The sequence below is a fragment of the Miniopterus schreibersii genome (assembly GCF_964146895.1).
Source record: "Miniopterus schreibersii genome assembly, chromosome: 2".
Classification (NCBI taxonomy): domain Eukaryota; kingdom Metazoa; phylum Chordata; class Mammalia; order Chiroptera; family Miniopteridae; genus Miniopterus; species Miniopterus schreibersii.
In genome coordinates this window covers 177395787-177423196 of record NC_138102.1, presented here as the reverse complement: position 1 = coordinate 177423196, position 27410 = coordinate 177395787, and the positions used below count along the sequence as shown (strand labels likewise).

Genomic DNA, 27410 nt, shown 5'->3' with positions numbered 1-27410 from the left:
CTCAATTTTTCTGTTTTGTTTTTTATGTCACTCATACTCACCCAGAAGGCCGTGAACAGCTCTAAGAAAGAAAAGAGAATTGGCTGGGACTTCCATGTTCAATTTTGCATCATTCAGCGGTTTTAAGAGGGTTGCCTCCATTTCAATGGGGAACTAGCACAGTGGCAGAAAATTCTAACCTGTGTCTCAACCGGTATGGATAAGATTAAGGAGCTGCTGTGATTTCTCTGCTTTGGGGCCAGGCCTTGAAACCACATCCGTGACCAAGACCCTGTCAGAGCAAACGACCCTCCCACTTGTCTGAAAGTTTTAACTTGTCCATGTTGTGTATGGAATTTGGGGAAGAAAGATTTGGTGTAAATTTTCAAGACCCTTTTTGTTAGAGATCTTGATATAAAATCAGATGTGTGGGCTGAATCCCTAGAAATATTCTCCAGTTCTTCCCATTTTCCATACATGTTGATTTAGACTTTTAATATACATTTTGTCTTCACTGTTAGGTTGGAATTTTTTTTTTAGTTTGAGAGAGAGAGAGAGAGAGAGAGATTTGTTGTTTTACTTATTTATGCGCTTATTGGTTTCTTATATGTGCCCTGACTGATGATGCTCTAACCAACTGAGCTACCCAGCCAGGGCAGGTTGGAATATTCTTATAGTCTAGGCTTCTTTAAACCAATGAGCTTAATTTTTCAACCTTTGCCTCTGTTTTAAAGGCTACATTTCATTCACTTATCACTTCTTTAATCAATTTTTCCAGAGTCTGTCAAAGCTCTGCCCCATGAGCAGTAATGGCGAATTGATCTGTCTCAGGAATTTTCTCAGTTTTACCAGAGTTTTCTTATGGCTAGTCATCGGAAAGGCTCCAGCAAGGGCCATCTAGTTTAGAAGTGTTATTCTGTCCATGTATTGGTATGGAAATATCATGAGTTCCGAGGCTTTGAATCTTGGAAAGAAGCAATTCCTCAGAAGCAACAGGATAGGTAATTTGGCTGGCAGGGTTTTTAAATCATCTTGGACCCTTTCTTTTAACAGGCAACTCACCCTGCCCTTACTTGTCAGCCAAATTACTTAACCTTTTAGGAGTCATCTCCTTGTTTGACAAGGTTTCTTTCCTCCCCTGCCCATATATTATTGTCCTAGCCAAGCAATTCAACTGAAAGTCACATACAACCCATCCCTTTATAGCCCAGTAATTTAATTCACTCATAAAATTTTTAGAGGAAAAATATGTTTTTTATGTGCAATTTTGAGGTCCTGGATCTCCATCAAAGTGGAGCACTTCAGAAACTTTATTTAACCAAGAAAAGAAAACAGGATTTTGCTGGTGGAAGGGAATTTAAAACTTCACTTATGCTCAGGAAAAGACAAAGGGATTTGCGCTCAATGCTAGAAAATTTCCAGATGCTTAATGATTTTTTCCACATAGAAGATGGCATCGAGAAACTCCTGTTTAAAATTCCCAAATGAAAACGAAAATTTTAGCATTTATGAAGTCAATAAATGGAGAAAATTATAAACAGTAAAAGTGGGAGCCAGAAGAACGAGGTTTGCTACCCAAGCGCCTGACTTACTATGTAGTCTCGGACAGGTCATTCAGACTCTGTGTCCACATGCCCAAAAGGGACGTCGGACAACATCCACCTCAAAGAATTGTTCTGAGCTTTGTAAATAGCAAAGAAATACAAATTTATTATTTTAGTTGTGATTCCATGATCAAGTAACATCTCTGCTTTTGTGTATCATGCTTTTTCACTGTAGAAATGGAGAACTGGTTATGCAATGGTTTGGTTTTCTCATTTTTTTCACCCTATTCTAGAAACTTTCTTAGCTAACCAGGATATATAAGTCAGTTGGCTGCTCAGTGAGTAAATATTTATTGAGGTCTTACTATGTGCCAGGCAGAGATACAATTTCTATCTTGATTTGCATGCAGTCTAATGGGCATAAAATTTTTGGTCTAACATTCTTTCCCACTGCTTTCCACTGCTATGAAAATTGTTTTTCTCTTTTGAAAAATGCATCTTATGCCTGCCTTGGCATGACACACCCACTTACAGTTCTTTGCCTGCAGATACTAGCATGACTACATGTTTGTATGGCCTCATCGTTTGTTAAAATGTGGAAATACTCCAACAGCAGTTGGGGAATAGCCACAAACCTGAGCCCCAGGAGTGCTCCCTTATTCCCACAGTCCCGTTCATTGCTGCTACCTCCCTGTCCCAGACCCGGCCACCCCCCAGGTCAGCTAAAGGATCAGGGAAGGCCTAGCGCACATGTCAACTGGACCTAGCTCCTGAGTCCGTTCTGAGTATAAGATGCTACTATCACCCTGTCTCCCAGAATGTGGAAGAGTTCTCACTGGCTCTCCCACTCCTCTGATTTCTCCCAGCCCTCAGGTCACTCACTGCTTGACCAGAGGCCCTCCTGTCCTACCTGAGTCCCTTCCCCTTAGCTCTCAGTCTCATTCCTCTGTGCTGCCTTCGTGTTGTGTGCACCCTGATCATCCTCGGCTAGCCCTGCCCTTGGCATTGCTGCCCAGGTTCTTCCTATAGATTGTCCTGTACAACCCAAACCAACTCTGTAGGGCTGGAACATCACACTGAAAGCATGTGGCCACAGCAGTGTTAAAATATTGAAAAAATTAAGTATCAATAGTAAATTGTCACTACTCTGAGTGTCCTCCCCACTCCCAGTACCCCAATAACACTGACCACTCCTCCAAGGCTTCTCCTGTCCTCCGCACAATCCAGTACCTAACCTGGCTATGCTCCAGGACTGTGGCCAACCCCTGCTCTCAGGGGTGCCTGTGCTCTGCTAGGGTACAGATGCTTTTTCAGCCTTCTCTGCAAAGAACTATAATGTAGAGTGAGGTAAGGGCTGTTCCTCCATTTATGATTCATTGATTCATTCTGCCAATACTTGTCAATCACTCACTGCGTCCAAGACACTGAGCCAAGCTCCAGGACCTACAAACTGGATGACATCTGTGCCCTCAGGGTACTTATATTCTGGTAGGAGAGACAGGCAGTAAGCAAGAAGATAAACATACATACATGAATAAAGATATATTTTGACTGAGGGTTCCAAAAGAAATGGGATTAGCTTTGGGAAGTCAGAAGTGGCTTCAGAAAGAAGGCTGTGTTCAACATGGGCCTTTGGATGCACAGGGCTTCTGCAGGCCCAGGTGAAGACGAGCAGCATAAACAGGCATCAGGACACATGCCTGTGTTTAGAACCAGGAGTTCAGTTTGTCTTGACAATGGGGTACACAGAGAGGAGTCCAGGGAGATGAGGTGAGAAATGTAAGCAGGTTGACTGAGCCAGCCTCTTCTCACACCTGAAGGTGGACTTAAACCATACAGAACAGACAAACAGTAGGTATACAATTCTCAGCCTCATGGCCCTCCAGCAAAATACCTGCCTGAGCATGCACTAAACTGAGCTTAGGTCCACCGTATGAGTTGGGCAGCTTGCGCACTAGACAAATGCCAGCCCAAGGGGTGAGCAGGGAAGCCCTTGCTCCCCCCATCAAACTGGATACACTGGTGTGGGCTTTTCTTAAAACACTTTTCCCTGGCCCCACTTTGTGCCAGGGGGCACTTTTTCCCATTTCACACAAAAGCCCAAGATAGGCTAGCAACAGCCCTACTCAGATACTCCCTTCCCTGGTCAGAGTGCTGTATTCCTTTCAAATAAATCCTCTGGGACATCCTTTTGTCTACGTTGCCCCATTTCTACTTCTATGGCCCTACCCATAAGTCCACACAGCCCCTTTATCAACGCTCTTGTTTATCTTGGCCAAGCACCCCACACACCTCTTACAGTGACCCCTTTCCCTTCATCCAGATTACTCCTGAATCCCACCCTTTTTAGTCCTTCCCTGCCCCACCCCTCCCTCTGTCTAAGTGCATGGCTCCCATACTTCCTCTTCTTTGATTACCCCCATAGAGATGCTTCTTCGATCTGTTTCATATTTGTGTGTTAACTCAGTGGGTATCTGTCACCTGTGGGTCTTTGGCATATGTGAATGCAGCAGTGATAGCTTGCTGAGATGATAAACTCCTAGAACTACAAATATGGCCTGTGAATATATCACTCACTTGGCTGTCATTAAAAGAAACCCATGCCACTGTTGCTGTTGGTACCTGTGCTTCAGGTGGCATTAATTCATTGAGTCCATTAATCCGTTAAGTATGCATTGAACATTTAACATATGCTGAGCACTAGCAATCTAACAGTGAAGAAAATGTGGTCCCTTTCCTTAGAGAAGATGTTTTATTAAGATTTTTTTTGTGTATCTACCATGTGCCAGGCATTGTACCAGACTTTGGGTATATAAAAGTAAGACAGTGCCTGTGATGAAGGGACAGACAAAGACAATCACAATACAAGATGGTGCATATTAAGATCAAGGACTACTCCAAGTGCTGTGGGAACTCAGAAGGCTAATCTGGCCCACTTCACAGTCTCCAGGAAGAGACATTCATTCATTCATTCATTCAATCAATCATTCAATATTTACCCATTCCTACTGCGTGCCAGTCCCTGTTTAAGGTGCTGAAATGATGAAATTCTTCCCCATAAAGCCTAAAAATTCTGGTAGGAGGAACAAGCAATGAACAATAAGTAACTATGGACTGTACTAGATGATAAGTGCCTGGAGAGAAATAAAAGCAAGGAGGGGCATAGGGAATGTCAGAGTCACGGGGGACGGGGGGTTGGGCTTGGTCCTTGTTTTGTACCGAGTGGTTAGGAAAGATTTCACTGAGATAACACCTGAGCTACCTGAAGAAAGTGAAAGACCTACCCATGTGATTGCCTGGAGGATTATTGTGCCAGGCAGAGGGAACAACCAGCACGAAGACCTGGGGACACAGGCTGCTTAGAGTGCTCAGGAAAGATCAAGTCAGCCAGCGAGGCTGGGGGCAGGTGAGCCAGACAGCTGTAAGAAGGAAGGAGGTCAACGAGAAGGCTAAGGTGTGGAGTAGGCGATGGCCTTGCAGCTGGTGGAAGGGCTCTGGCTTTCATGCTGAGTGAGATGGGGAACCACTTGGAGGCTTTTATGGGGTGAGGGTGGCAAGATCTCACTTTCATTTTAAAAGGCCTACTCTGGTGGTGGTGTGGAAGACAGCCAGAAGAGGGCAAGGGAAGCAGAGGGACCAGCAAGGAGCTTGTAAGTATCTGCATGAAGTGATACTGGCTTGGTGTAACGGCTGGAGGTATAACGGTGGAAGATGAGCCTGCCTGGAAGCTCATGGTGTTTCAAATGCTCAGGTGCATGCATATGTATTGTACAAAGTGCAGTGAAAGCACAGGGGAGACGGCATTGAGGCCAGTGCAAAATGACATGGTGAGGGAAGCTTTCACAGGGTAGACACTGGAGCTGGCCCTAGAGGATACACTCACAGAATGTGTGTATGTGATCCAGAGGCAGAGGGGAGGAAGGGGAAAGAGGAGAGGGACAGAGGATGTGTACAGGCGTGTGTTTACATTGGGAGCATTAAACAAGCCCTCAATCATGAGGGAACTGGCAAAATGAGGAATAGCACGTAGCTCAGGTTGCCCAGCTCAGAAGATTACCACTTACTTGGACAGGAGAGGAGGGATAGGAGCCTGGAAGAAGTTTGGAGCCAGTTGTGAAAGTCCTTGATTGCCATGCTAAGAGCTGAAACCCCATCCTATAGGCAAAACGGAGTCATCAGGGGTCTTTAAGTAGGTGGGTGATTGCCTCACATCCACTGAGGCTACCTTCTAGACTACTGACTCATTTGTTCTAAAACTATCAAGAATTCCTCACCCCCACCCCAGTATCCTTCCCAAGGCATATCCCAATCATTGCATTTGCTATAAGGCTCTTGTATTACACTGTATTGCATCATACTGTATTGTGTTATAATCATGTCTATATGTGTGTGTGACTCACCACTAGTCTGTGGGAAGCAGAGGTCAGGGGCCACACATAGGTCATCTCTACATCCTCAGCATCTAGAGCATGTTCTAGTGTGTTCAATAAATGATTACTGGATGGATGGATGGATGGATGGATGGATGGATGGATGGATGGATGGATGGACTGAGTCCTGGAAGTGAGCAATGAAAATGAGAAAGCCTAGAAATGCGGGGTGGAATTGACGAACAAGAAAGTTAAGAATAATAAAGGACCATATATGTTGGTTAATTGCAGATGTGTACAAAGATGGTCCAAGTGTTTTGGGGATGCTTCCTCCTGTGGAATTTCTACATCTCATCTGCTCAGACTACATACCCTGGAATCAAGGCGAGGGCTACTCAGCGGGCTCTGGACTATGGTGAGTTGGATGCTTTCAGAAGCCAGGCCACAGCCCCCCTCCCCATCCCACCTTGCCCAGGTGGAGTCTGTGACCCAAACCCAAAAGCGCATAGGGAGCTGTGTCATAACTGAGACAGGCTCTACTGTGAGATGATCTAGTCCGTTACTCAAAAGCTACTAAGATGGCTGGGAAGAAAGTGTTGCCTAAAAAATAACCACCTTCACAGCTGGCATATCCAAACACAGCCACAGATTCATTCTCGCCTGTCTCTCTCACACACATACACACACAATGAACATCTCAGAGCTCTAAAGGAGAGTGCATGATAGGATAGAGGAAAGGAGATTTGGAGTAAAAGTAATAACTTAGAGTTTCAGAAAGGGCTTGATTCTGAAAGAACCAGAGTTCCCTAAAATTGTGTGCAAAACTTAATGGAGATGATGCTTATGCATTTTTCCTGAGAAAGGCTCCATACGTTTACAAGATGCACAGAGGAGTCTGAAACACTGAAAGATTAAGAACCGCCTCTTTAGAGGTATTTATAAACACAGGCAGAGGAGAATGCTGGGCGGAGATTTTCTCTGAGCTAAATTCGGATAAGGACAGATTATATAGAAGAAAGGACCTACAAAATCAGAATATGTGGGCCTGTTTCTCACCTGTCAACTTTTGCCTAAGATTAGCTAAATAAAGGTTGATCTTCACTAATGTCCCGTATTACAGATGAAGAAAGTTCAGGATAAAGAGATTTTGTAACTTGCAGAGTCACACAAGCTAGTTAGTGGCAGTGTTGGGATTCCCCAAAGCTCTGTGACAATGCTTTGGTTCCATCTTTCCAGCCGCACGTTCTATCTCTACATCCCCATATTGCAGTATTACTTACGGTACTACAGAGACAAACTCTTGCCTACTTCACCTCCAACAGGGATAGAGTAAGTGCAAATGAGCAAAAGCCACAAAGTAAGGGGTAAAGGCAAAGCTCCCTCCTTAAGAAGGCTTCAGTGAACAGATCACTCTTCATAATGTGTCAGTTGCTTTTCAAAGCTCTTTAAGCTGGAAGGGGCCTCTTTCTCCCTGAACTCAGAGGAATCTGTCCTGTAGTGCTACCACATCAAGACAGGTCTATTCCTGAATAAAAAGCAGTAGTTTCCAACCTTTTGGGAGTCCTGGAATCCTATGAGAATCTGATGAAAATGTGGAGCCCCTCCCTTGAAAAATGAGGTTACATATATGGTTGAGCAAAAGTAGGTTTACAGGTGTATGTGAAACATGGAGTTTATTCTTATATTATTATTTATTAATTATTGTATAATTTTCCATATGAACCACTGTAAACCGACTTTTGTCGAACCCTGTAGGCACATGTACAACCAATCACAGTCTTCTACTAGAATTTCAGGGGGTTCAAAAATTCCCAAAGGTCCATGGACCTCAGGCCAAAAATTCCTGAGCTTAAAGAATCTGTGGCCCAGGGGGATTACTTTCTGGAACTGGCTATAATAAGAATATGGGTTCTGGAACCAAATTGCCCAGATTTGACTACTGGGGCCCCCAGTTCTTTGCTGGGTGACTTAGGCAAGGATTAACCTCTGTGAGGTTCAGTTTTGTCACCTGTAAAATGTGGATAATGATAATATTTTGCACTTTTCCTATCATACTGTCCTGTGATAACATTATTTGAAATAATGAAAATCCCTCATGCTGTTAGCTCTGGGATCTTGAGCAACTTTATTAGCCCCTCTGAGAACCAGTGTTTTCATAGGTACAGCAGGGACAATAATACCCACCTTGTAAGATTGCTGTTTTCTGTGTATCTAAGAGCATGCCTTACTCAATAAATTTCACTCGTATAGTTAATGATATTACGCCATTACCATCTTTGTTCATTATCAATAAACACTTCCTTTGGTTCCTTCACAGCCGTTCAAGCTGGGATGGAGATTATTGAGCAAATGGCCAAAGAAAGAAACATCCCAGATTTAAAAGGTTCTGAGTCTCTTGAATTTCTGAAGGTTGATTATGTGAACTACAATTTTTCAAAGTAAGTAAAAGAGAAGAGCATTGTTGGCAGTGAAATTCATTTTCAAACTCTCAGGGTTGTGGATACGCCACCACCTGCTCTGGTGGCACATCAGGACCTGCAGAGTAGAAGTTAACCAACCTTTGGTGAGGGGCTTATCAGATAAACCACCAAAGAAAAAAGGGGTCATGAAGCTGACAAAGAGTGTGGCATTTGGGTCAGAACACCTGGATCCAGGTCATGTCTCCACTGCATACTGTTGTGTGCACCTGGCGAGTCTGCTCAGAGTCTTGATGTCTTTGCATCCTGGCCTCTCCCCTAAAATGAGAATTCTAATCCAACACAGTTGTCAGCTGCGGCCACCTCACCCCTCACATTCTAAAGGAAATTCTTGTTCATCCCATTGCTACCCTTACCCCCCATAAACCAAGAACAGAATTCAACCACAGTCTTGAAAATAAATCTACTCTCATCAAATATTGTTTTATTAATTAAAGGGTAGTCAAGATTTCAGAGGTCACAGGGCACATGGTCTCCGCCCTCCTGCTCTCTTGACCTCTCCTCTGGGGAACACAGGTTTCTTCCACTGGCTCATGCAACCCAGCCCCACCCACTCACGGTACCAAAGGCCCTTCCTTTACACTCTAAGCGCTTTTCAAAGTAATTTCCCAATCAACAAACTTCTCTCCCTAAGAAGAGTTCTGGTAGCAGCTGTAATCCTTTCTGCCATGTTATAGCAATAAAGTCAAATGTCAAAATCAGTTAACAGTCAGAATCAGATGATGTCACAAATGTGAAAACACTTCATGAAGCTGAAACTGCTTGCTGCACAAGTGTTGTTAGTTGGTGTCCATAATGATAGCGTAAGGACATCATTGTCAGAACAATGGAATTGCCACATCGGTTCATATCCTTATTGCACCCAGCCCAGAGTTTTGAAATTGAATTAATTAGGAATAAAGTTCAGCTGAATATAACAGCAAATTACAGTGGCTTAGATGTAATAGGGATTTATTTTTGTCTCACAAATAAGAAGCTCAAAGGAGACAGTAGAGGCCCTGGCTGGTATTGCTCAGTGGTTGGAGCTTTGGCCTATGCACTGGAGGGTTGCAGGTTTGATTCCCAGTCAAGGGCATGTGCGTGGGTTGCAGGCTCAGTACTCAGCTCTGTCTGGGCACGTGCAGGAGGCAACCAATTGATGTCTTTCTCTTGGATTGATGTTTCTCTCTCTGTCTCTCTCTCATCTCATTAATAATTTTTATACTGATTACATGTTAAAATGATATTTTAGATGTATTGGGTGAAGTTAAAAAAAGTAAAATTACTCTCACCTGTTTTTTCCCCTTTTTAATGTGGTTTCTAGAATACTTTAAATTATGTGGCTCACATTATATCTCTATTGGACAGATTTACAGGGACCTTTTTTTACACATGCCCTTTGACCCAACAATTCTGCTTCTCAGCATCCTCTGTAGAGAAACACATACCTTTACTGCACGTGTGAGGATTTTCACGGTGGCATCATTTATAATACAGAAACACTGGAAACAGCCTTGTTGGTGGACACCAAAAAAGGAATTACTATTTTTTTAATGATACACCCACAGCTTGGAATACTCTACAGTAGTTACAAAGAATGGGTAAGACCCATATCTGTCAAACAGAAAATATTTCCAAGATGTCGTCTTCCCACGAAGGGTCTCAGGTGTGTCCCAGAGAATAAGTAGGAAAGGATGCAAAGCAGAGGAGATAGCCAGCCATCACGTCTTACCAGCTATCACACGTGTCTTAAATTTTTCCTGATCTAGCTCACAGCAGTGGCTTCCTCCTGTGCAACACTTATACTCAGCTGGCCTCATTTTGTCTCTGTAACCTGCCTGTAACACTTCCTCCGAGTGACTAGCTGAAAAAGGTTGCGTGTCTTACCCAGGGCTGCACGGCCAGCGCAAAACTTGTCTCCGGGTCGAGTGCCCTTTGCCCAGTAATGAAGCAACATAGCCTAGTGGTTAAGAACACGGTCTGAAGAAGACTGGGAAGGCTTCTAGTTCTGGTTCTACCACTTATATATGACTTCAGCCAAGTTTCTTATCGTCCCATCTTTGAACTGCAGTTTGCAAAAAACAGCAGCAGCCTCATAGGATTATTGCAAGGGTAAAAATGAGCTAACACATGTGAAGTGCTCACCACTGTGCCTGGCAGGGGGTAATCACCGTCGATGTTCATAACAGTAACATTATAATGCAAGTGGCCATCTACCTATATAGATTACATGCAACCCAGGGCCTCCTAAGTACCTGTTTGACAGCTCAGAAAATCCTAGGGAAGCTCTAAAATAAGTTTCTCAACTAGGGGAGATACTGTCCACATAGAGGGGCATTTGGGAAGAGGAGAAGACACCCTTTCGATTGTCCCAGTAATTTGGGGGGAGGGGCACTACTGGTATTTAGTTGGCACATACACCAAATATCCTGCAATGCATATAACAGTTCTCTAAAATAAAAAAAATTTTTTAAAAAGTTGTCCCACCCAAACTACTAATGTCCCCCCAACTTAGAAACACTGGAACAGCTGAAGGAAAAGATATGATGGCAAATGTTCCTCTTTCTGTCTATAAAGAAACTAAAAAAGTAGATTGATTCTTTGCAAATTTGTTTCTACACTTGCTCATTTCCCCCCTCAGTGAGACACAGGAGCTCCCTGCCCAGAGTTTGAGGGGAATTAGAAAGTTGGGCTCAGAGGCAGCACTGCAGACCTGAGGTTCCTTGCTCCCTAGGAATTCACAGCCATGATTTCTACAACTGCATTTCTGATTTTGCCTTACTTAGAGATGTATTAGAGGAGTCTCACTAACTCTCTGTTTCTTGTTTTTACAGCATAAAAATCAACGCCTTATCATTCCCAAACACTTCATTAGCCTTTGTGCCCGGGGTGGGAATCAAGGCGCTGACCAACCACGGCACTGCCAACATCAGCACCAACTGGGAAGTCAAGTCTCCACTTTTGTAAGTATTCCCTGGAAAGCCTGCTGCTGATCTGCGGGGAAATGGAGCAAAAACCCAAAGTGTATAAATTTGCTGACGTTTTTGGTGTTAAGCTTCTTTCCTCAACCATTGATACTCTTTCTCAAGAGCATTTTTCCAGGAGAGATTTAAATCAGAATGTCTCTGCTGGGAGTGAGAGAGGGGAGGGGGCTGAAAATCATCTTTACCTTAAAGGCAAAGCAACTGATCAAAATGTCCTTTACGATTTCCTAAGAGCTAGAAGTCCCAGACAGTTGGAAAAATGGACATGTGCTCAACATTTGAGATCCCCAGTAAGTCCACTGTGTGACCTTAGCCAGTCATCTAACATATTCCCCACCTATGGGGCATCTGATGGGAACTGGAGCCTTCCTGCCTCACAAGGAGGTTGGAGGATGATAGTCAGCTTGAGCCCAGCTCTCCCCTAACAAAAGGCCTTTACACCCCCCTTAGAAAGAAGCCATCAAACTCAGGGCGTGCTTACAGACCACCTTACTAGGTGCAAGTTGCTATCCTGGGTGTAATGTTTAGGTCTGCCTTGGTTGGTGCCTCGGAATAATACATTCATTCACTCACTTGGTCATTTAACAATCATTTCTTGAGTACCTACTCTTTACCATTTATTCCCATCTCAAGAACTCCAAGAACTCTTGTAGACTGGAGAGAAATGACATATTCTCCTATAAGTAACATGGACTCACGTATCCATTCTTGTCTTCGCTGACTCATCAGCCTTACAAATTGCATGCTTATTTTGCATTAGGCCACCAGCTAAGTCCTGGGGACACGGACATGAGTAACACACACTCCACTCCTTTAAGGAGTTCACAGACTATATCTAAGTGTCACTTCCCCATCTGTGTCCCTCCTACATAAGGTGTGGCCAACTTTACCCCCATGTTCTCTCTAAACAAGCACTGTATGTGAATGGTGCTCAAAATGTGCTCAACCACTGTGGGGGGAGGGGAGAGCACTCAGGATGAAATAACTGCAAGGTCCCTAAAGCTGTCACCATTCACATAATTCATCACTTCATTTGTTCAACAAATGTTCGTTCAGCACCTACTCTGATCCTACCTGTTATAGGTGCCAGGAATCCAGAGGTGACAAAGGTCCTGCCCTCCAGAGGTGACAAAGGTCCTGCCCTCCAGGAGCTCAGAGTCCATGAGTAATCAGAGAGCTGAGCCATCTCCTCCCCTGCGAGGCCTGGGTAACCTTGTACTTTTTCTCTCAACAGCCAAGACTCAGGAGGGGCTAATCTGTTTCTCTCTGGGGTCTACTTCACTGGTATCCTTATCGTGGGCCGAAATGACTTTGGTCAACCCATCCTGAAGCTCCAAGACTGCTATGCCCAAGTGAGCCATGCCCATGTCTCATTTACTGGAGAACTCAGGTGAGTGAGAGTGCCTTGGTTGGCAGTGGCTAGTCAGGGGCTGGTTCCCGGGCAGCACCTAGGGGGGGTTTATAACCAACAGGTATGGTCCCTGAGTGAGCCCTTTTTCCCCTTATTTCCCTAGTGTCCTGTATAACTCCTTTGCTGAGCCCATGGAGAAACCCATTTTAAAGAACTTAAATGAAATGGTAAGTATTTTGAGGTTACATAACCATGGTAAAATGCCATCAACAGCAGTTCTGCCATGCTTCAATTAACTCCCAATCCATAAACCTTTACTGAGCACCTACTGTGTGCTAGGCACCATCCGAGGCTCTTTCACACATATCACCCTACAGCATTCCCTTCCTCAAGTTCATGCTACAGGGTGGGCAAAAAATCAACAAGAATTTATTTATCGCATACCTACTGCATGCCCAGCACCAGGCTAGCGCCTGCTGGGGATGTGAAAAGAAGTAAACTTACCATCTTTTTAGAAGAACTAAACTCAAGCTTTGAAACATTCACTGAATATGTACATACTTATATGACCATTAGATTGAATTGAAGGGGTTCAGCAGAATGGGGAAATTAAATAAATAGAGCCTGGAAGTATCCTGAGAGACAGTTTCAGAGGATGCAGGACTTGAACTGGGCCTTGAAGTGTAGGTAGGATTTGGATAGGTAAGGAATGGAAAGAAGACAGGACATTTCCAGCCAATAGAAACAGGGGCTTCTGAAGCTACAAGCATCTGGACTCCAGAAGGCATTGTTTGGGGAAGGGGAAAGACAGAGCTGGCCGTGTGCCCTCTCTCCAATCTTGACCATACCTTCCCTGACCCCTTGACCTGTACTTTGTGGGAGACAAGGAGAGGGATGGGGAGGACTGGAAAAGAAGGGAGACCCCTTTCTGGAAAAGAGGGGTAAGGATGGTGCCTGGCTACCTCCCTCTCCCTGTGCTCAGCTCAGTGTCTGGCAGGCAGCAGGTGCTTAACAAGTGTCAGCGAGGAAATCGACACAGGAGCACTAAGCAGCCTGTCCAGTGAGGTTGCCGGCTGGTCAGGGGACTCTGAGGCTCCATGGTCTTTCTCCATCTCACCTGACAGGTGCTGGGGGCCCAGGAATGTGCATATTAAAGAGTGACTGGGAGATAGTGCTCCCACCTTCCAGGACCTCACGCTTGATCATTCCTATGTTCAAAATGAGGCGTGGTTCTTGGCCTCTGAGAGGAAGCCAATATTTAAGTTTGCCTGGAGTTTATATACGACTTAGAAATCATAGATCCTTTGCCTCTCGGATACCCTCTGAACCACTGGAAAATGAAAAGAATGCTCAGACCATGCTAGAGATGTGACTCCTGGTGACTCAACCTCTTCTTCAGTTTTCCCATTATTAGGGAATAGTAGTGCTTACCTCCCAGAGCTGTAGCAAGGATGAAAGGGGGTTAAAACAACAGCTAACATATACTGAATGCTTACTCTTAATAACCTGATGAGGTAGATACGATTATCAGTCCCATTTTACAGATGAGGAAACTGAGGACAGAGAGTACAGGTAACTTGCCAAGGGATTTAACCCAGGCAGCCCAGCTCCCAAGCATCTGCTAGTAACCACCACACTGAGTACTTAGCACAGGCCTGGCACACAGCAGGTCCATCACTGTTGGTACCCTTCCTCCTTCCTACAGATGTGCTTCAGTCTGATTCAAGATTGATTTTCTATTTCCAAATGGGGTTCTGATCGAAACAGATACCTGATCTAATGGGCTGTCGAACCAGCCCAGCGGGGAGGTAAAGGCCCCAGGTGTGACCGCTCCTGGCAGCATGGCACAGACGGCAGGGCAGGGGAAAGGCACTGCAGGTTCCTTGGGTGTGACAGCACTGCATGGACTGGGGCACATGTCCTGTCATGCCACAGGAAGAAAAGGCAAGGGATCATTCTTTTATGGGCCTCTCTGGGTGTAGTCCAGTTGCTGTGGAGTTTAGTCAGCATTCAGTGACATGCCACCCATACATACGTAACTTGAGGCCCATAGGCATCAACTAACTTAAGAGACAGTCTTGATGGCCAAAGGGAGGATGTCTCCTAGCCTTTGTTTACAGGGTCTAGGCCCATTAATAGAGGTTTCCAGTATAATACACTAACCTGCATTTTTTTAATTCCTTTTATGGCCAGCTCTGTCCCATTATCACAGGTGAGGTGGAAGCACTGAATGCCAATCTCAGCATGCTGGAAGGTGAGTCTCTGAACTGTCTCTTCTGGGCGGTTCTCTCCCCACCTTTCCACTTTGGTGCTCTCCAGGTTTGCTTTCCACACAGTATAGCTCCGCCTCTTCAGTGTGCTTTCCATTCTGCAAACCAGAGCTGGGGGACGGTGTGTGGAGGGACACTACCTGTGTATGAGGCCTACTCTTTGCTGCTGCAACCAATTTCTTGCAGGAGAGAGTGGCTTCAGGAGACCAGTTGCAGTTCAGAGAATTAAAACTATCACAGGCTTTAATCCCAGCTCTGGCACTAAATGCATCCTCTTCAGAATGATTAATGCTAATAGGGGACAGATTATCCCCCGGTTCTAACCCCTTCATTGGCTCCTCGCTGCCTTCAGGATCAAGTCCAAACGCTATAAATGGACTACAAGACCCACCCACCATGCTCTGGCTTCACCTTGAACCTTTCCCTGCTCCAGCAGTCAAACTGCTTCTCCTACCCTCACACCCCGGCCATTGCTCATGTTGTCCTCTCTGCCTAGAAGAGCTTTCTCTCCTCTGCATCCATTTATTCATTTAATAGATATTTACTGAACGCCTAGTTCTTTGCCAACACTGAGCTAAGCTGTGAGGGCTGCAGTCCCTTCCACTCCCTACCCCTCAGCCATCCCTACCCCTGTTCACTCCTCTTTATCTTTTAAAGCTCAGCTCAGGCATAGTCTCTTCCAAGAAATCTTACCTGATGCCCGCACCCCAAAGTTCTGCTACCTCTGTACTCACATGATACTTTGAAAGTATCTGTCTCTTTCCACTCCACCCATTCATTCACCATTAGTGTAGACCAGGTGCTGTTCTTGGTGCTGTAATACAGCAGTAAGCATTTGGAAACAGAAATCCCTGCCCTAATAGGACTAGTGGGAGGAGACAGACAGCAAACAAGATAAGTAAAACCTATGGCATCCTAGTGATAAGTGATAAGAAGAAAAATAAAGCAGGTAAGGAGCTGGAGAGTGGTTTTCATTCTAGATAGTGTGGCCAGGGGTTTCTATTTTAGATTTCCATTTTAGATACTGAGAAAGTAACACAGAGTGAGGATCTGAATGAAATAGGGAGCGAGCCACTCCTAGATCTGGGTAAAGAACATTTCAGGTAGATGAAACTGCAGGCTCACAGATCCAAAAGCAGAATGTGCCAGGTGTACTGAAGGAGGCCATATGGGGAACAGGGGGCGCGAGGTGGGGAGAAGCAGGAGGTGAGGGCAGGGAGGAGACAGCAGGTTGTTAGATGTCCGGGGCTCTGTAGGTCACTGGGAAGGCAAGGCTTGCATGATCTCACCTATATTTGAAGAAAAGTGCTCTGACTTCTATTAACAATAGAAAGGAGGGAGGCAAAGGTAGAAGCAGAGAGACCACCTAAGAGGCTACAACGGTGACCCACACGAGCCTGGGTGAAGATGGTAAGACACAGTCACTTCCTGGGTGCACCTTGCAGGTAGAGACAGTGCTATTTGCTGACACGTTGAATGTGGGTCATGAGGGGAGTCAAGGATGATCCCCAGGTTTTTACCCTGAGCCACTACAACATTGGAAGAATGGAACTACCACTTATACAAATGGGGGAGACTATAAGAATAGGTTTGTGGTGGGGCCATCAAGAGCTCAGCTTTACATCGGCTTTTACTACACTCTGTTCTAATTTCCTGTTTACATGTCTGTTTCCTCCACCAGACTGTGAGTTCCATAAGGGCAGGGACTCTGACTCATCTCTGTGACCCCAGCACCAGGCACAGTGCCAAAGCCACACTAAGTTAATAAATATTGGATTGATGAAGGGATGACAGGAGATGGGCAGCTGGACAAATGGATTGATGAATGGATACAGGGGGATGAAAGAAAATTAAGGGATTGGGGAGGTGAAGAAACAGAAGATGGAGTGAAGAAAGAACTGGCCAAGGGTTCTCTTGTCCTAGCTGCCTCGGGCAAGTTTCTTTACCTCTGGGAGCCTCACTCTTCTCACCTGTAAAATGGTCACTGTCCTGCTTCCATCACTATGTGGTGATGGAGCCATTGCGATTGCGAATTTGAAAGCAGTTGTTAAAACTATGGTGACACAGGGCAGTATTGCTCCCTCACCCTGGCAAATCACTTCATCTCTTCTCATTTCTCATCTCCATCTGTGGAATAAACCAAACATGGCATGCAGGAAGGGAAGCTGTGGTGCTCCTGTGCCTTCCTGCAGACCAGGGAGGGAGTCTTCATGTCACTGCACATGGTGGTGGTCGGCAAAGCAGCTCCCAGGCAGGTCGAACCGAGCACCACACCACTGTGGTGCACCCTGTCTCGGACAGAGAGCCACGCTTCCTGCAAGCCACGCCCGCTGTTCCCTGGCCCCTGCCTCCCCTTCTGCTTGGCTCTGAAAGCGCTCGTTCAAAAGCGACGCGAGTCAGTAGCACTGTGCCTGACAATGTCCTCGGCCCCTCCAACTATGGGAATTTTACTCCTGTTCGTCTGTCTGTCTGTCTGTTTCTCTTGATATTTCTTTTTAAAAATTATTTCTAATTACTACAGTAATACATGTTCACTGTAAAAAAATTAAGTTCTAACTACATAGGAGGCTTTAACATAGAACTTGAAAGTCTCTCATTATACCAACCTAGTATGTATGGCTTAATATTGACCAGTGACTTTTGTTTCTCTAACTTCCTTTTTAAGAAAGAAGTATATATCCATCGTGTGTGTGTGTGTGTGTGTGTGTGTGTGAGAGAGGGGGGGGGGGAGGGAGGGAAAAAGGAAGGGAGAGATTAAAAGGGTATACACCAAAATTTTACTTAAGTTTCTCTCAGGGTAATATGATTTTAAAGGGTTTTTACTTTCTTCTCTTGACTTACCTACTTTTCCTGGATTTTAAAAAGTGAGCATGACCTGAAACTAATATAATATTAAATGTCATCTGCAATTTAAATAAATAAATAAATAAGGGGGAAAAGTGAACATATATTGCTTATGAAATAGGGTAATTATTACTGTAAACAACAGAGAATTTAAAATTATTAAATTATTTAAAATTTGTTCTGGATATACATTAATCATACGTTATGCCTTTCATGAACGTATATTTTCTTTTTGCTCTATTTGTTATTTAGTCTTAACCAAGATCAACAACTATACCCTGCTGGATTATTCCCTAATGAGTCCTCCAGAAATTACTGAGAACTACATTGACCTGAATTTGAAGGTAACTTTTTCATCATCATCAGAGTCGTCGTCCTGGCCAGTGACGGCCAGTGCAGGCGTCCCTTGGTGTCCTCCGGGGATCGGTTACAGACACCTCCCCACCAAAATCTGCAGTCCTCAAGTCCCTTATGTAAAATGGCATGGTGTTTACGTTTGACCTGTGCACATCCTTCTGTATATTTTAAATCATCTCTAGAGTACTTATAAAACCTAATACAAGTGCTATGTAGATAGTTGTTTTAAAAATATATACATACTCAGTACAGACACAACCATCATAGGCCCAACTACATAGTGCCCTTCAGCAACCACATAACTTTTTTTTTCAAATATTTTTTATTGCTGTTGGTTGAAGCAGAACCTATGGATACAGAGGGTTGACTCTATTTGGGAAACAGATATTATGTACATAGGGAAATATACCTATATGCTCTTCAAATAATTTAATTTCCTTCCAAGCATTCCCTGCTGTGTATTCTCTTTCAGAAGACTCTTAAACATTTCCTTGACTGGGAAATGATTGTTTGGATTGCACAAGACATGTCTGTCTTCTTCAAGAAGAGTCTCATGATGCCTTTGCCCCTGGGAGTAGGTTTGAGCTAGGAGGCAGCAAGTAGAGTAGTCTGCATTTATGAGAACTTACCTTATCAGTAAGTGTACATATTCCTCTCAGATTAGTCCGTTTAACTGCGGGCTACTGACCTCTGTTGGGGCCATTAGCACATGAAAATGGTGTTTGCTGATTCTGGAAAAGTGATCAACTGCCCTTATGTTTACTTTTGCCCCAAAGTTAATGTCATTGTTTTTTTAAAATGCATATAGGCTTATATTTCAATCACTCAGAGTCATTCAAATTAGTTAAATCTTACACAAGACACCATTTTCTAATAACGACCAATAGTTAATGAGGGCAGCATTAGAAATGCTGTGGGCTTTCTCCAATGCCTCTGACATCCATGATGCAGTCATGAACACACGATGCAGGTGCAGTTCAGGTGCCGTGTTCAACTCAGTTCAACTCAATAAATGTTTGTTAAGTGCTTAAAAAAAAATGCTTTAAACCATTCAGAGTTCTGGGGCCTCCTGAGTCTTTCTGTGACAACCCAGAGGCTCAGCAGTCACGGATTTTGAAAGTCAAGGGTTTGACATCTCTACCTGGCACCTCAGGAACTATTCAGAGCTGCCACCGCCAGCTAAATATGCCTGCCTTTCTTTCTTGGAGCAAAGGAGCAACAAGGACTTCTCACTAGGTTACCACCCTAGGGTGGACAGGCATGCCTAGATGTACGTGTAAGACCTCAGAGCTTTGAAACATAGTCATTAGTCAAAGAGTCAGAAGGCCTTACAGTTTTTCCCGTCCCTAATGAGTTTCCGGAATTTTCCTTATTCTGACCTGAGAGGGTCCACCTTCTTTAGTCTTGCACATTTGAGCCTTCTCTTGACACACTGGTCTCTCTTTTCCCACAGGGCGTATTCTATCCGCTGGAAAACCTCACTGACCCCCCCTTCTCCCCGGTGCCTTTTGTGCTCCCAGAACGCAGCAACTCCATGCTCTACATTGGAATCTCCGAGTATTTCTTTAAATCTGCATCTTTCGCTCATTTTTCTGCTGGGGCTTTCAACGTCACTCTCTCCACAAAAGAGGTGAGGAAAGTTAACAGGTGATGACAATTGGCACCAACATTTAGTCTTATCATAAGTGTCCCATTATGGGTTTTTTAATGCCATAATTTCTATTCCTGAGCTTTGTAGACTATCACTCCTATCAAGACAGTAAATGAAGGAGTTGTGGAATGAATGTTATTAGTTGGAAACTTGTTGGGTTTCCAGTTCCTCTCATTTCACTTTTTTATGATTCCGAGTCACTGTTCTAGATCACTCTTAAATAATGACAGGACCACCTCCATCACTTATTCCCTGTGATTTTGGGCAATTTCAGTTGATTTAATTTCTCTGTGCCAGAATTCCCTCATTTGGAAAATAGGAATAATAATAATTCTATTCCCATAGGGTTGATATGGACATTAAGGAAGGTTAAATATACGTAAAGCATTTAGACCAGTGCCCAGCTCAGAGTAAGTGCTCTCTGAGTGTTGTTGGTCATCATCATTATTATTATTCCTTATGTTATGCTAATATAAAGTTTTCTCCTATTAGCAGTTGCCACTGATTTATCTGCAATGACCAGTGACAACACAGATACTCATTGATTCTCTTCGCCATGCCCCTCTCTTTTACATAAAATGAGAACTCTCTTTCCAGCCAGTCAGCCAACAACTTTTACTGAGCATCCCTTTTGAATCTTTTCATTCTGTAGGTCTTAATTATACAAGTAGTTATAAACCTTATATTGAAAAAGCTAAGTTGGCAACACCAGCTACCATAGGGTGCTGAAAATTAGACACTTTTAGCTTCAAGACTTGAAAAACACCCGTCTGTGAAGATGAATCACTTAAGCATTCTTGCCCTGTAATCTCGGAAAATGAGAACAGTGGCACAAACGTATTGTTAACCACCATAGAATATTTACATGTGGATCACACATATGTGATATACACAGTGTTCCCAAGATTAAAAGTCACTTACTCAGAAGGAATGTCACTCCTGGGTGACTCCCTGTGTGCAAGTCCCTTTACCTCTCTGGGCCTCAGATTTCATGTGGTTGATCTACAAAATGATATGTTGCCTTGAAACAGCTTTTTTGGTGCAACAGCTTCATAATTCATGAAAATTATAGGGAATGCTATATTTTCCCTGAAAAGATGGCCCAGGGTAAAAACTTCACAGTGACACAATGGTTCTTAATTTTCCAGATTTCCAGCCATTTGGTTCAAAACTCTCAAGGCATCGGCAATGTGCTCTCCCGGGTAAGTGGTCAGGATTTGGCTCCTTGGCAGTGTATTTGGCTTCACTGAAATTACTTCTGGAGCACTTGTGGGTTCTTTATATCCCTTTTTGGCACAAGCCTGACTCCATCTTCGCACTCTTAAGGGATTTTTCTTTCTTTTGATCAAATATCTACAAATAGTTACTGAACCAGTTACTATTAAAGGCATTTTAAGTTCACAAAATAAATCATCTGTTCCATCCACAAGGATCTACCACACTTGAGATATTAGCTTAAATGGAAAATGAAGGACTAGTGCCTACGCTTGTGACTTCAGCAAAGCAACTATTAATGTCATGCCTCAGAGCACCTGAGTGCTGGACACAGTGTACTGAGAGCTCAGGTTTGCCCCTGAGGACAAAGGGAGACATGCTGTTTTTAGAGCATCCTGGTTTTAGAGCAAGGATCTTGAATTACACCGACCTAGATCTGAACCCCAATCCTACAACTTACTCACCCGGAACCTTGAGAAAATAACCTCTCCGAGACATACTTTCTTCATTTGTGAAATGGGGAGAAGCTGCCTCACAGGGATTTTTGTGAAGATTAAATGAGATAATACAGGCAGCCCTGACATGGTACCTAGCACACGGTGTGTGTTTGATAAACTCAACCATTATTATTTGGTCTTTGCATGTTACTGTTGTTATTATTAAAGAGTTTGTTTTCCTGTTCTTAGTGCATAACGTAAGATTTAATCACTCCATATTTGTGACTTTCCCACATCAACTCACAACTCCCGATGTCGGTGTTTTTATTTCCTGAACACGGGCAGATTGCAGAGACCTACATCTTATCCCAGCCCTTCATGGTTCGCATCATGGCCACGGAGCCTCCCGTGATCAATTTACTACCAGGGAACTTCACCCTGGACATTCCTGCCTCCATCATGATACTCACCCAGCCTGAGAACTCAACTACCGAAACCATCGTTTCCATGGACTTTGTAAGTCTGCAGGGACAGAAGGGCAGCCGGCAGATACCAATCCTGTTCCTGTAGCAGACCCCTGGCCAGCAGCCGTCTACCAAGTGCTTGGAGGGCTGGGAAGCAATACAGCAGTGAGGAGTGGAGACAGGATTGAGAGGGGTGCTGGGGAGAGGTGGGAGGCCAGTGCTCAACAGCCCTACATTGTAAGATAGCCCTGCACCCTTCTCCACTCCCTGTGCGCCCTTCCCTCTGCTTCAGTTACATTGACAGCCAAACTTCTTTTTTCTTGAAACAATCAAGGAGGAATTCAAGTTTATTTGAGCAGACAAAGGCCAAATGCAATTCCATAAAAAGGGACTAATACAATGAACCGAAGCCAGATACCACACACACAGAAGAGAGATTAGGAAAAGGGAGAAAATTAGTTCAAAGGAGATCTTCAAACAGAAAGTCTTTAGAGTTAGTTTTCTTACCTGAAAGACAGTACCTTTTAGAATTATTTCTAATATCTCTCAGAGTGAGCGGGAAAGTGGAACTTATGATGTTTCCACTATAGGGACTGATACTTATGACCAGTCTGTGGCCAGAGGGATCCTCTCCTCCTGGTAACCAATGTTTTTGTCGTCTGCAGGTCGCCAGTACCAGTGTTGGCTTGGTTATCTTGGGACAAAGGCTGGTCTGCTCCTTGTCTCTGAACAGGTAAGACCAATTGATTTGACTGTTGGGAACCTTCATTGCAAGTGAGTCGACAGGCCGTAGAGACAAAGTGAGCAAGTGTAGTGCCCACTGGACAGAGCACGAGTCACATGAGCACCTCTCCTGCAATAGTCCAGATCATTTCAAAGCAGGGACTTAAAAATGCATCGCGATGTTTTTCTCTTTTCCTTCCTATTACATAACGCTAAACTAAAACGGGCAACGAAATCATTAGAATTCTTTAATATTAATGTACATTCTAATGGAACAGCCATATTAAACTAAAATTCCTCTTTAACAAATTCAGAAGGCATGCCATTGAGGAAAGAGCATGAATCTTGGAGGTCAAGGAATGAAGTTCCAAATCCCTGTTCACTGGTTCCATAACCATGATCAAGTCTATTAACGGCTGAGTCTCCATTTCTTTATCCAAGAAATAATGAAGTTGGACTGACTCATTCCCGAGATACCTTCAGGCTCTGACACTCGGATCCCATTAATGTGAGGTAGGGTTTAACAAGCCTGTGCCGCACGGCCAGCTGGCTCTCAGAGGCAGGCCATGCAGTGTGAAAGGGGTCGAGCAGGTCACAGACACAGACCACTGAACGTTAAGGGCCACTTGGGAAAATGGCCCATTTTCCTCAGCACTTTGAAGCCTGTAGTTGAAGCTATGAGTCAGATTACCTGGGTGAGGGGAGGGGAGTATAGAATGGTAACATGGCCCAGGTTAACGCTGTGAAAGGAAGATACAAAGACTAAAACAAAGAAAGCGGAGTCCAAAAAGACTAGGAAGCCAGCAGCGGGGGACAGTCAGTCAGTCACCGTCAGGCAACCTGATGGCCATCGGGAAGGACTATTATAGAAACATGCAAGATGTTTGCAATAAAATAATACTAAATGGAACAAGAAAAATACAGAACCACATGAACACAACAGTCAGCCCTGTAAAACAGCTTTCTACCTGGACAGGGAAGTGAACAGCAAAGGAAGAGCTATGTTCAGAGAGTAGATTACAACAGGTGCACTTTTCCTTAAATGTTTTTTAGAACTACAAAGCTGACCCTTGAACAACTCAGGTGTTAAGGTGCCGACACCCCTCCCCCATGCAGTCAAAAATTTGCTACAACTTTTGACCCCCCAAAAAAGCTTAACTAGAGTTGGCCCTTGGTATCTGAGGGGTATTGGTTCCAGGATGCCCCATAGATTCCGAACACCAAGGATGCTGAAGTCCCTTATATGAAATGATGTAGAGCGATACATACAGTCGGCCCTCTGCATCTGCGGATTCCCAACTGCTGGTCAAAAATACTATGTGACTACTGGTTGGTTGAACCCATGGATGTGAAATCCATGGAAACAGAGGACCGGCAGTAGTTTTGGGAAAAATCTGCATATAAGTAGACCCACACAGTTCAAATCTGTGTTGTTTAAGAGTCAACTGTACATTTTCCCAATAAAAGGAACAACAACAAAAAACAAAAAAAAGTTGAAGGTAGCATGGTTTCCCAGAGACAAATGATTTCAAGGTTTACTGAACTTTTCTGAGCCCTTCAAAACAGGACTTATTTCTCCATTAGACTCAATAGGCACAGTGTCTAGAGCCCACAATACTTCAGGGATCCATGAAAATGTTTTAATATATTTTAAAATAAGAATTAAAAAAATGAATACAATCCAGCATGGATTATACTTGTCTTTATACCAACATGGTCTTAATATATAATTTATAACATTTTTTATGGAGGAAAGGTTCCCAAAGGCAGAAATACCTCAGGCCCCCAAAAGTAATAATGTAGCCCTATTTCCAGGAGACCAAGGCTCATGAAACTCTGACCTTTGGTGGGTGGCCTCTGGGATGGCAGTTTTAATGGTTGAGCCCGAGAGCAGGAGACAAGGAGGGAAGGGACTAAAGGTAAGGAGTTGGCAGCAGCTGAACTAGGCCACAAGAGAAAGGAGAGCATTCAGAACGTGGTTTGCCTGAGAAGCAGGACTGTAAGGACAGGGGAGACCTCCATCTGTTTGAAGACCGAGAGGAGAGGGCTGGTAGGGAGGCTGGAAGTCTGGAGTGATGGGGAGAACGGGGCAGGGCTGCTCACAAGCTCCTAAGCAGGTGGAGACAGCATTTGCTCTCGAGCAGCAGTCTGGTTTACTGTCAGGATCCGAGAGAAGGATTTGATATGGATGGGGCTACAGGCTTGTGGCAGGCAGGTAGGAAAGACCTCAGGGAGCAGAGAGACCAGGTTTGCTTCTCTGCTTAAATCAGGCTGACCCTAATCTCCAGCGTTCCTGCTGCTAGGAGACTGCGTGCTCAGCAGGCGTTTTTATTTATGGAGTAATTGGAAAAACTGGTTGTAACCTGCTGCATTCGCATCATCCAAAGAAATGTGTAAATCCTTTCTCTTACGGCCTAGCTCAGCTGCTACCAATTCCTCACTGCTACATAATTTGCAAGACCCAGTGCAAAATTAAAATGCAGACCCCTTGTTCAAAAATTACGTAGAATTTCAAGATGGAGATAGCGGGGCATTCTACCAAGCGGGGCCCTTCTGAGCAGAAGCCCTGTCCTAACTGCACAGGTTGCCTGCATTGAGTCTGAGGTGGCTCCTGCGGGGGGTGCTATAGCAAACCTCAGGCAGTAAATGGACTAAGGCCAAGGCAGATCAGCCAGGCTTCACTCTGGCTTCAGGCAGCCAAAGTGAGAGGCCAGACTTTGCAAAGGAGCGGAGGCGGTGCTGAAAGGGCAGCCTTAGCCTTTGGCAGTGAGAGTGGTAGCCCCGCCACCCACACAGGCCACCCCAGCCAGTGTCTCCACTCCTGGGCTTCCCAGGCAAGCACTGCTTTTCAGGATGGGCTGGTTTCATCTTCAGTGATGTCAGAGAGACACAGCAGGAAGGGGTGGGAAGCGGGTGGGGATCAGTGAAACTTCCCTGAGAAGAACCGGGGAGCACAGTGTCTCCAAATACAGCTCTCCAGAACACCTCACCTTTCTAATCATCCCCTACCCGGAGGAGCCCCTTTCTGGAGCTGCTCAGTATAGGATACGTAGTTGTGATCTGTGGAAATCAGAGGCACATCCAGAGTGAGGAGGTTAGAGAGGTAGTGAGGTCACAGGCTTTGCCATCTGACTAGGTGATTCAGATCCCAGCCCAGACTCATCAGCTGTGGAGTCTCAGGCAAGTTTCTTAACCTCTCTGGGCCTCCATTTCCTCCTCTATAAAATAGGGCTGAAATAAAACCTATTTCATGGGTTGTTGTGAGGAATACATGTATTAATACGTGTGAAGTGCGTGTTATATGTTCAAGAAATGTTGGCTGTGTCTATTATTTAAAATTTGGGGCTGGCCGCAGTCAGGGGAAAGTGGTGCTCAGTCATACAAGATCATTACAAGAGTTCTGCTATTCAGAAAACACCTCACGCCCATCTCTCACCCAGGGGTAGTGCTTAGAGAACTCATCTTTTGTTCTATACTTATGACTACTCTCTGTTATTGAGCCTTTACTGTCTGCTGGTCCCAGGCCAAGCACTGCACATAAATTTTTTCATTTAAACCTCACAACCCTGTAATCTTCAGGACCTGGCACAGTGCTCAATAAATGTCTATAGATTGAGTGAATAGCCCTGGAGGTAGGTACTAGTATCCCCACATTTCAGTTTCTGGAGGTTATATGACTTACCCAAGTCACAGAGCTACTAGAGTAGCAGAGCCAGAACTTGAACCTGGGAGAGTCTGTTTTCAAATCCTTGAATGTTTACTTACTGGATTATGGTACCTTTGATGCAGTGAAAACCTGAGACTTAGAAAATTAGATTTACACCTAAGACTTAGGAAATAAATGCCCTTGCCTAGGAGCAGAAACCTCTGAGCATGGAGTCCCACTGAACTGAAACAGGCAGCATGACCTTTCTCAATGATAAGTGTTGACAGATGGGAAGACACTGGCATTCGACACGGCCCTTCTCGTGGCATTAAGGAGCTGAGTAAAGGAAGGATGAAGAAAGCCAAAGCTGGGAGCATAAATAATAAACCTGGCTTTTGGGTATGTCTAGCGAAGCACAGGCTCTGGGGTCAGGCATGTGTGAATTTGAACTCTGCCTCGGCCACTGGGAGATGTGGGACCCTGAGCCTCTCTAAGTATCAGTTTCCTCTCCAGCAAAGCAGAGCACCTCTCCACAGAGCAGCTACATGGCTAGATGGGCTAATGTGAAAAGTACAACACTCAGCACATAGTCAGTGCTCAAGAGAGACGTTCCTCCTAGCAGTGGTGTTTCATTCTTTCCCCATTCTAGGATCAAAGTCTGAGCAAGTAAGAGGGGGAAGTTGGTTCCAAGAGACATGACAAGCCAGGGTAGTCTTACAAGCTGAAGAATTAGCACTCAGGGTCATACACCAGATTTTTACTGCTCTATCTACAATGGAGAATTTTGTTCCAGACACAGTTCTGTTCGGAGGTAACCCCAGCACAGGTTGGCCCACATAGTAGACATTTTGAGATTATTTCAGAAGTCAAATTAAAGGACACTTTCCCGTATTTGTTTCTCATCCAGGTGATGTAATTCTAACCCTCTTTGCTTAATCGCAAGCAAAGCTTGAAGCAATCAAATGTACACTATTGTTGAACCATTTAGAACTTTAGATAATTTTTTTGACATTGCTATGATTAAGATTTTGGGTGCTCCCAAACTGCACCCCACCCCACTACCATCTACACACATACATGCCCTACAACCCCTCCCATGCAACACTGGCAGAAAATGCA

General features: G+C 44.4%; 1 protein-coding gene across 1 annotated transcript in view; it reads left to right on the top strand.

Moving 5' to 3' along the window:
* Positions 1 to 5136: 5136 nt before the first annotated feature.
* The window catches only part of BPIFC (BPI fold containing family C), a 29581-nt gene continuing 7307 nt past the window's right edge, over positions 5137 to 27410 (top strand). Inside the window, exons 1-12 of the mRNA XM_081128179.1 lie at positions 5137 to 5173; positions 6185 to 6308; positions 8211 to 8331; positions 11184 to 11312; positions 12568 to 12723; positions 12848 to 12911; positions 14878 to 14938; positions 18051 to 18142; positions 19609 to 19785; positions 20955 to 21008; positions 21804 to 21974; positions 22588 to 22655. Coding sequence (XP_080984305.1) covers positions 6185 to 6308; positions 8211 to 8331; positions 11184 to 11312; positions 12568 to 12723; positions 12848 to 12911; positions 14878 to 14938; positions 18051 to 18142; positions 19609 to 19785; positions 20955 to 21008; positions 21804 to 21974; positions 22588 to 22655 — 1217 coding nt within the window. The 5' untranslated portion in view covers positions 5137 to 5173. The remainder of the gene's footprint in view (positions 5174 to 6184; positions 6309 to 8210; positions 8332 to 11183; positions 11313 to 12567; positions 12724 to 12847; positions 12912 to 14877; positions 14939 to 18050; positions 18143 to 19608; positions 19786 to 20954; positions 21009 to 21803; positions 21975 to 22587; positions 22656 to 27410) is intronic.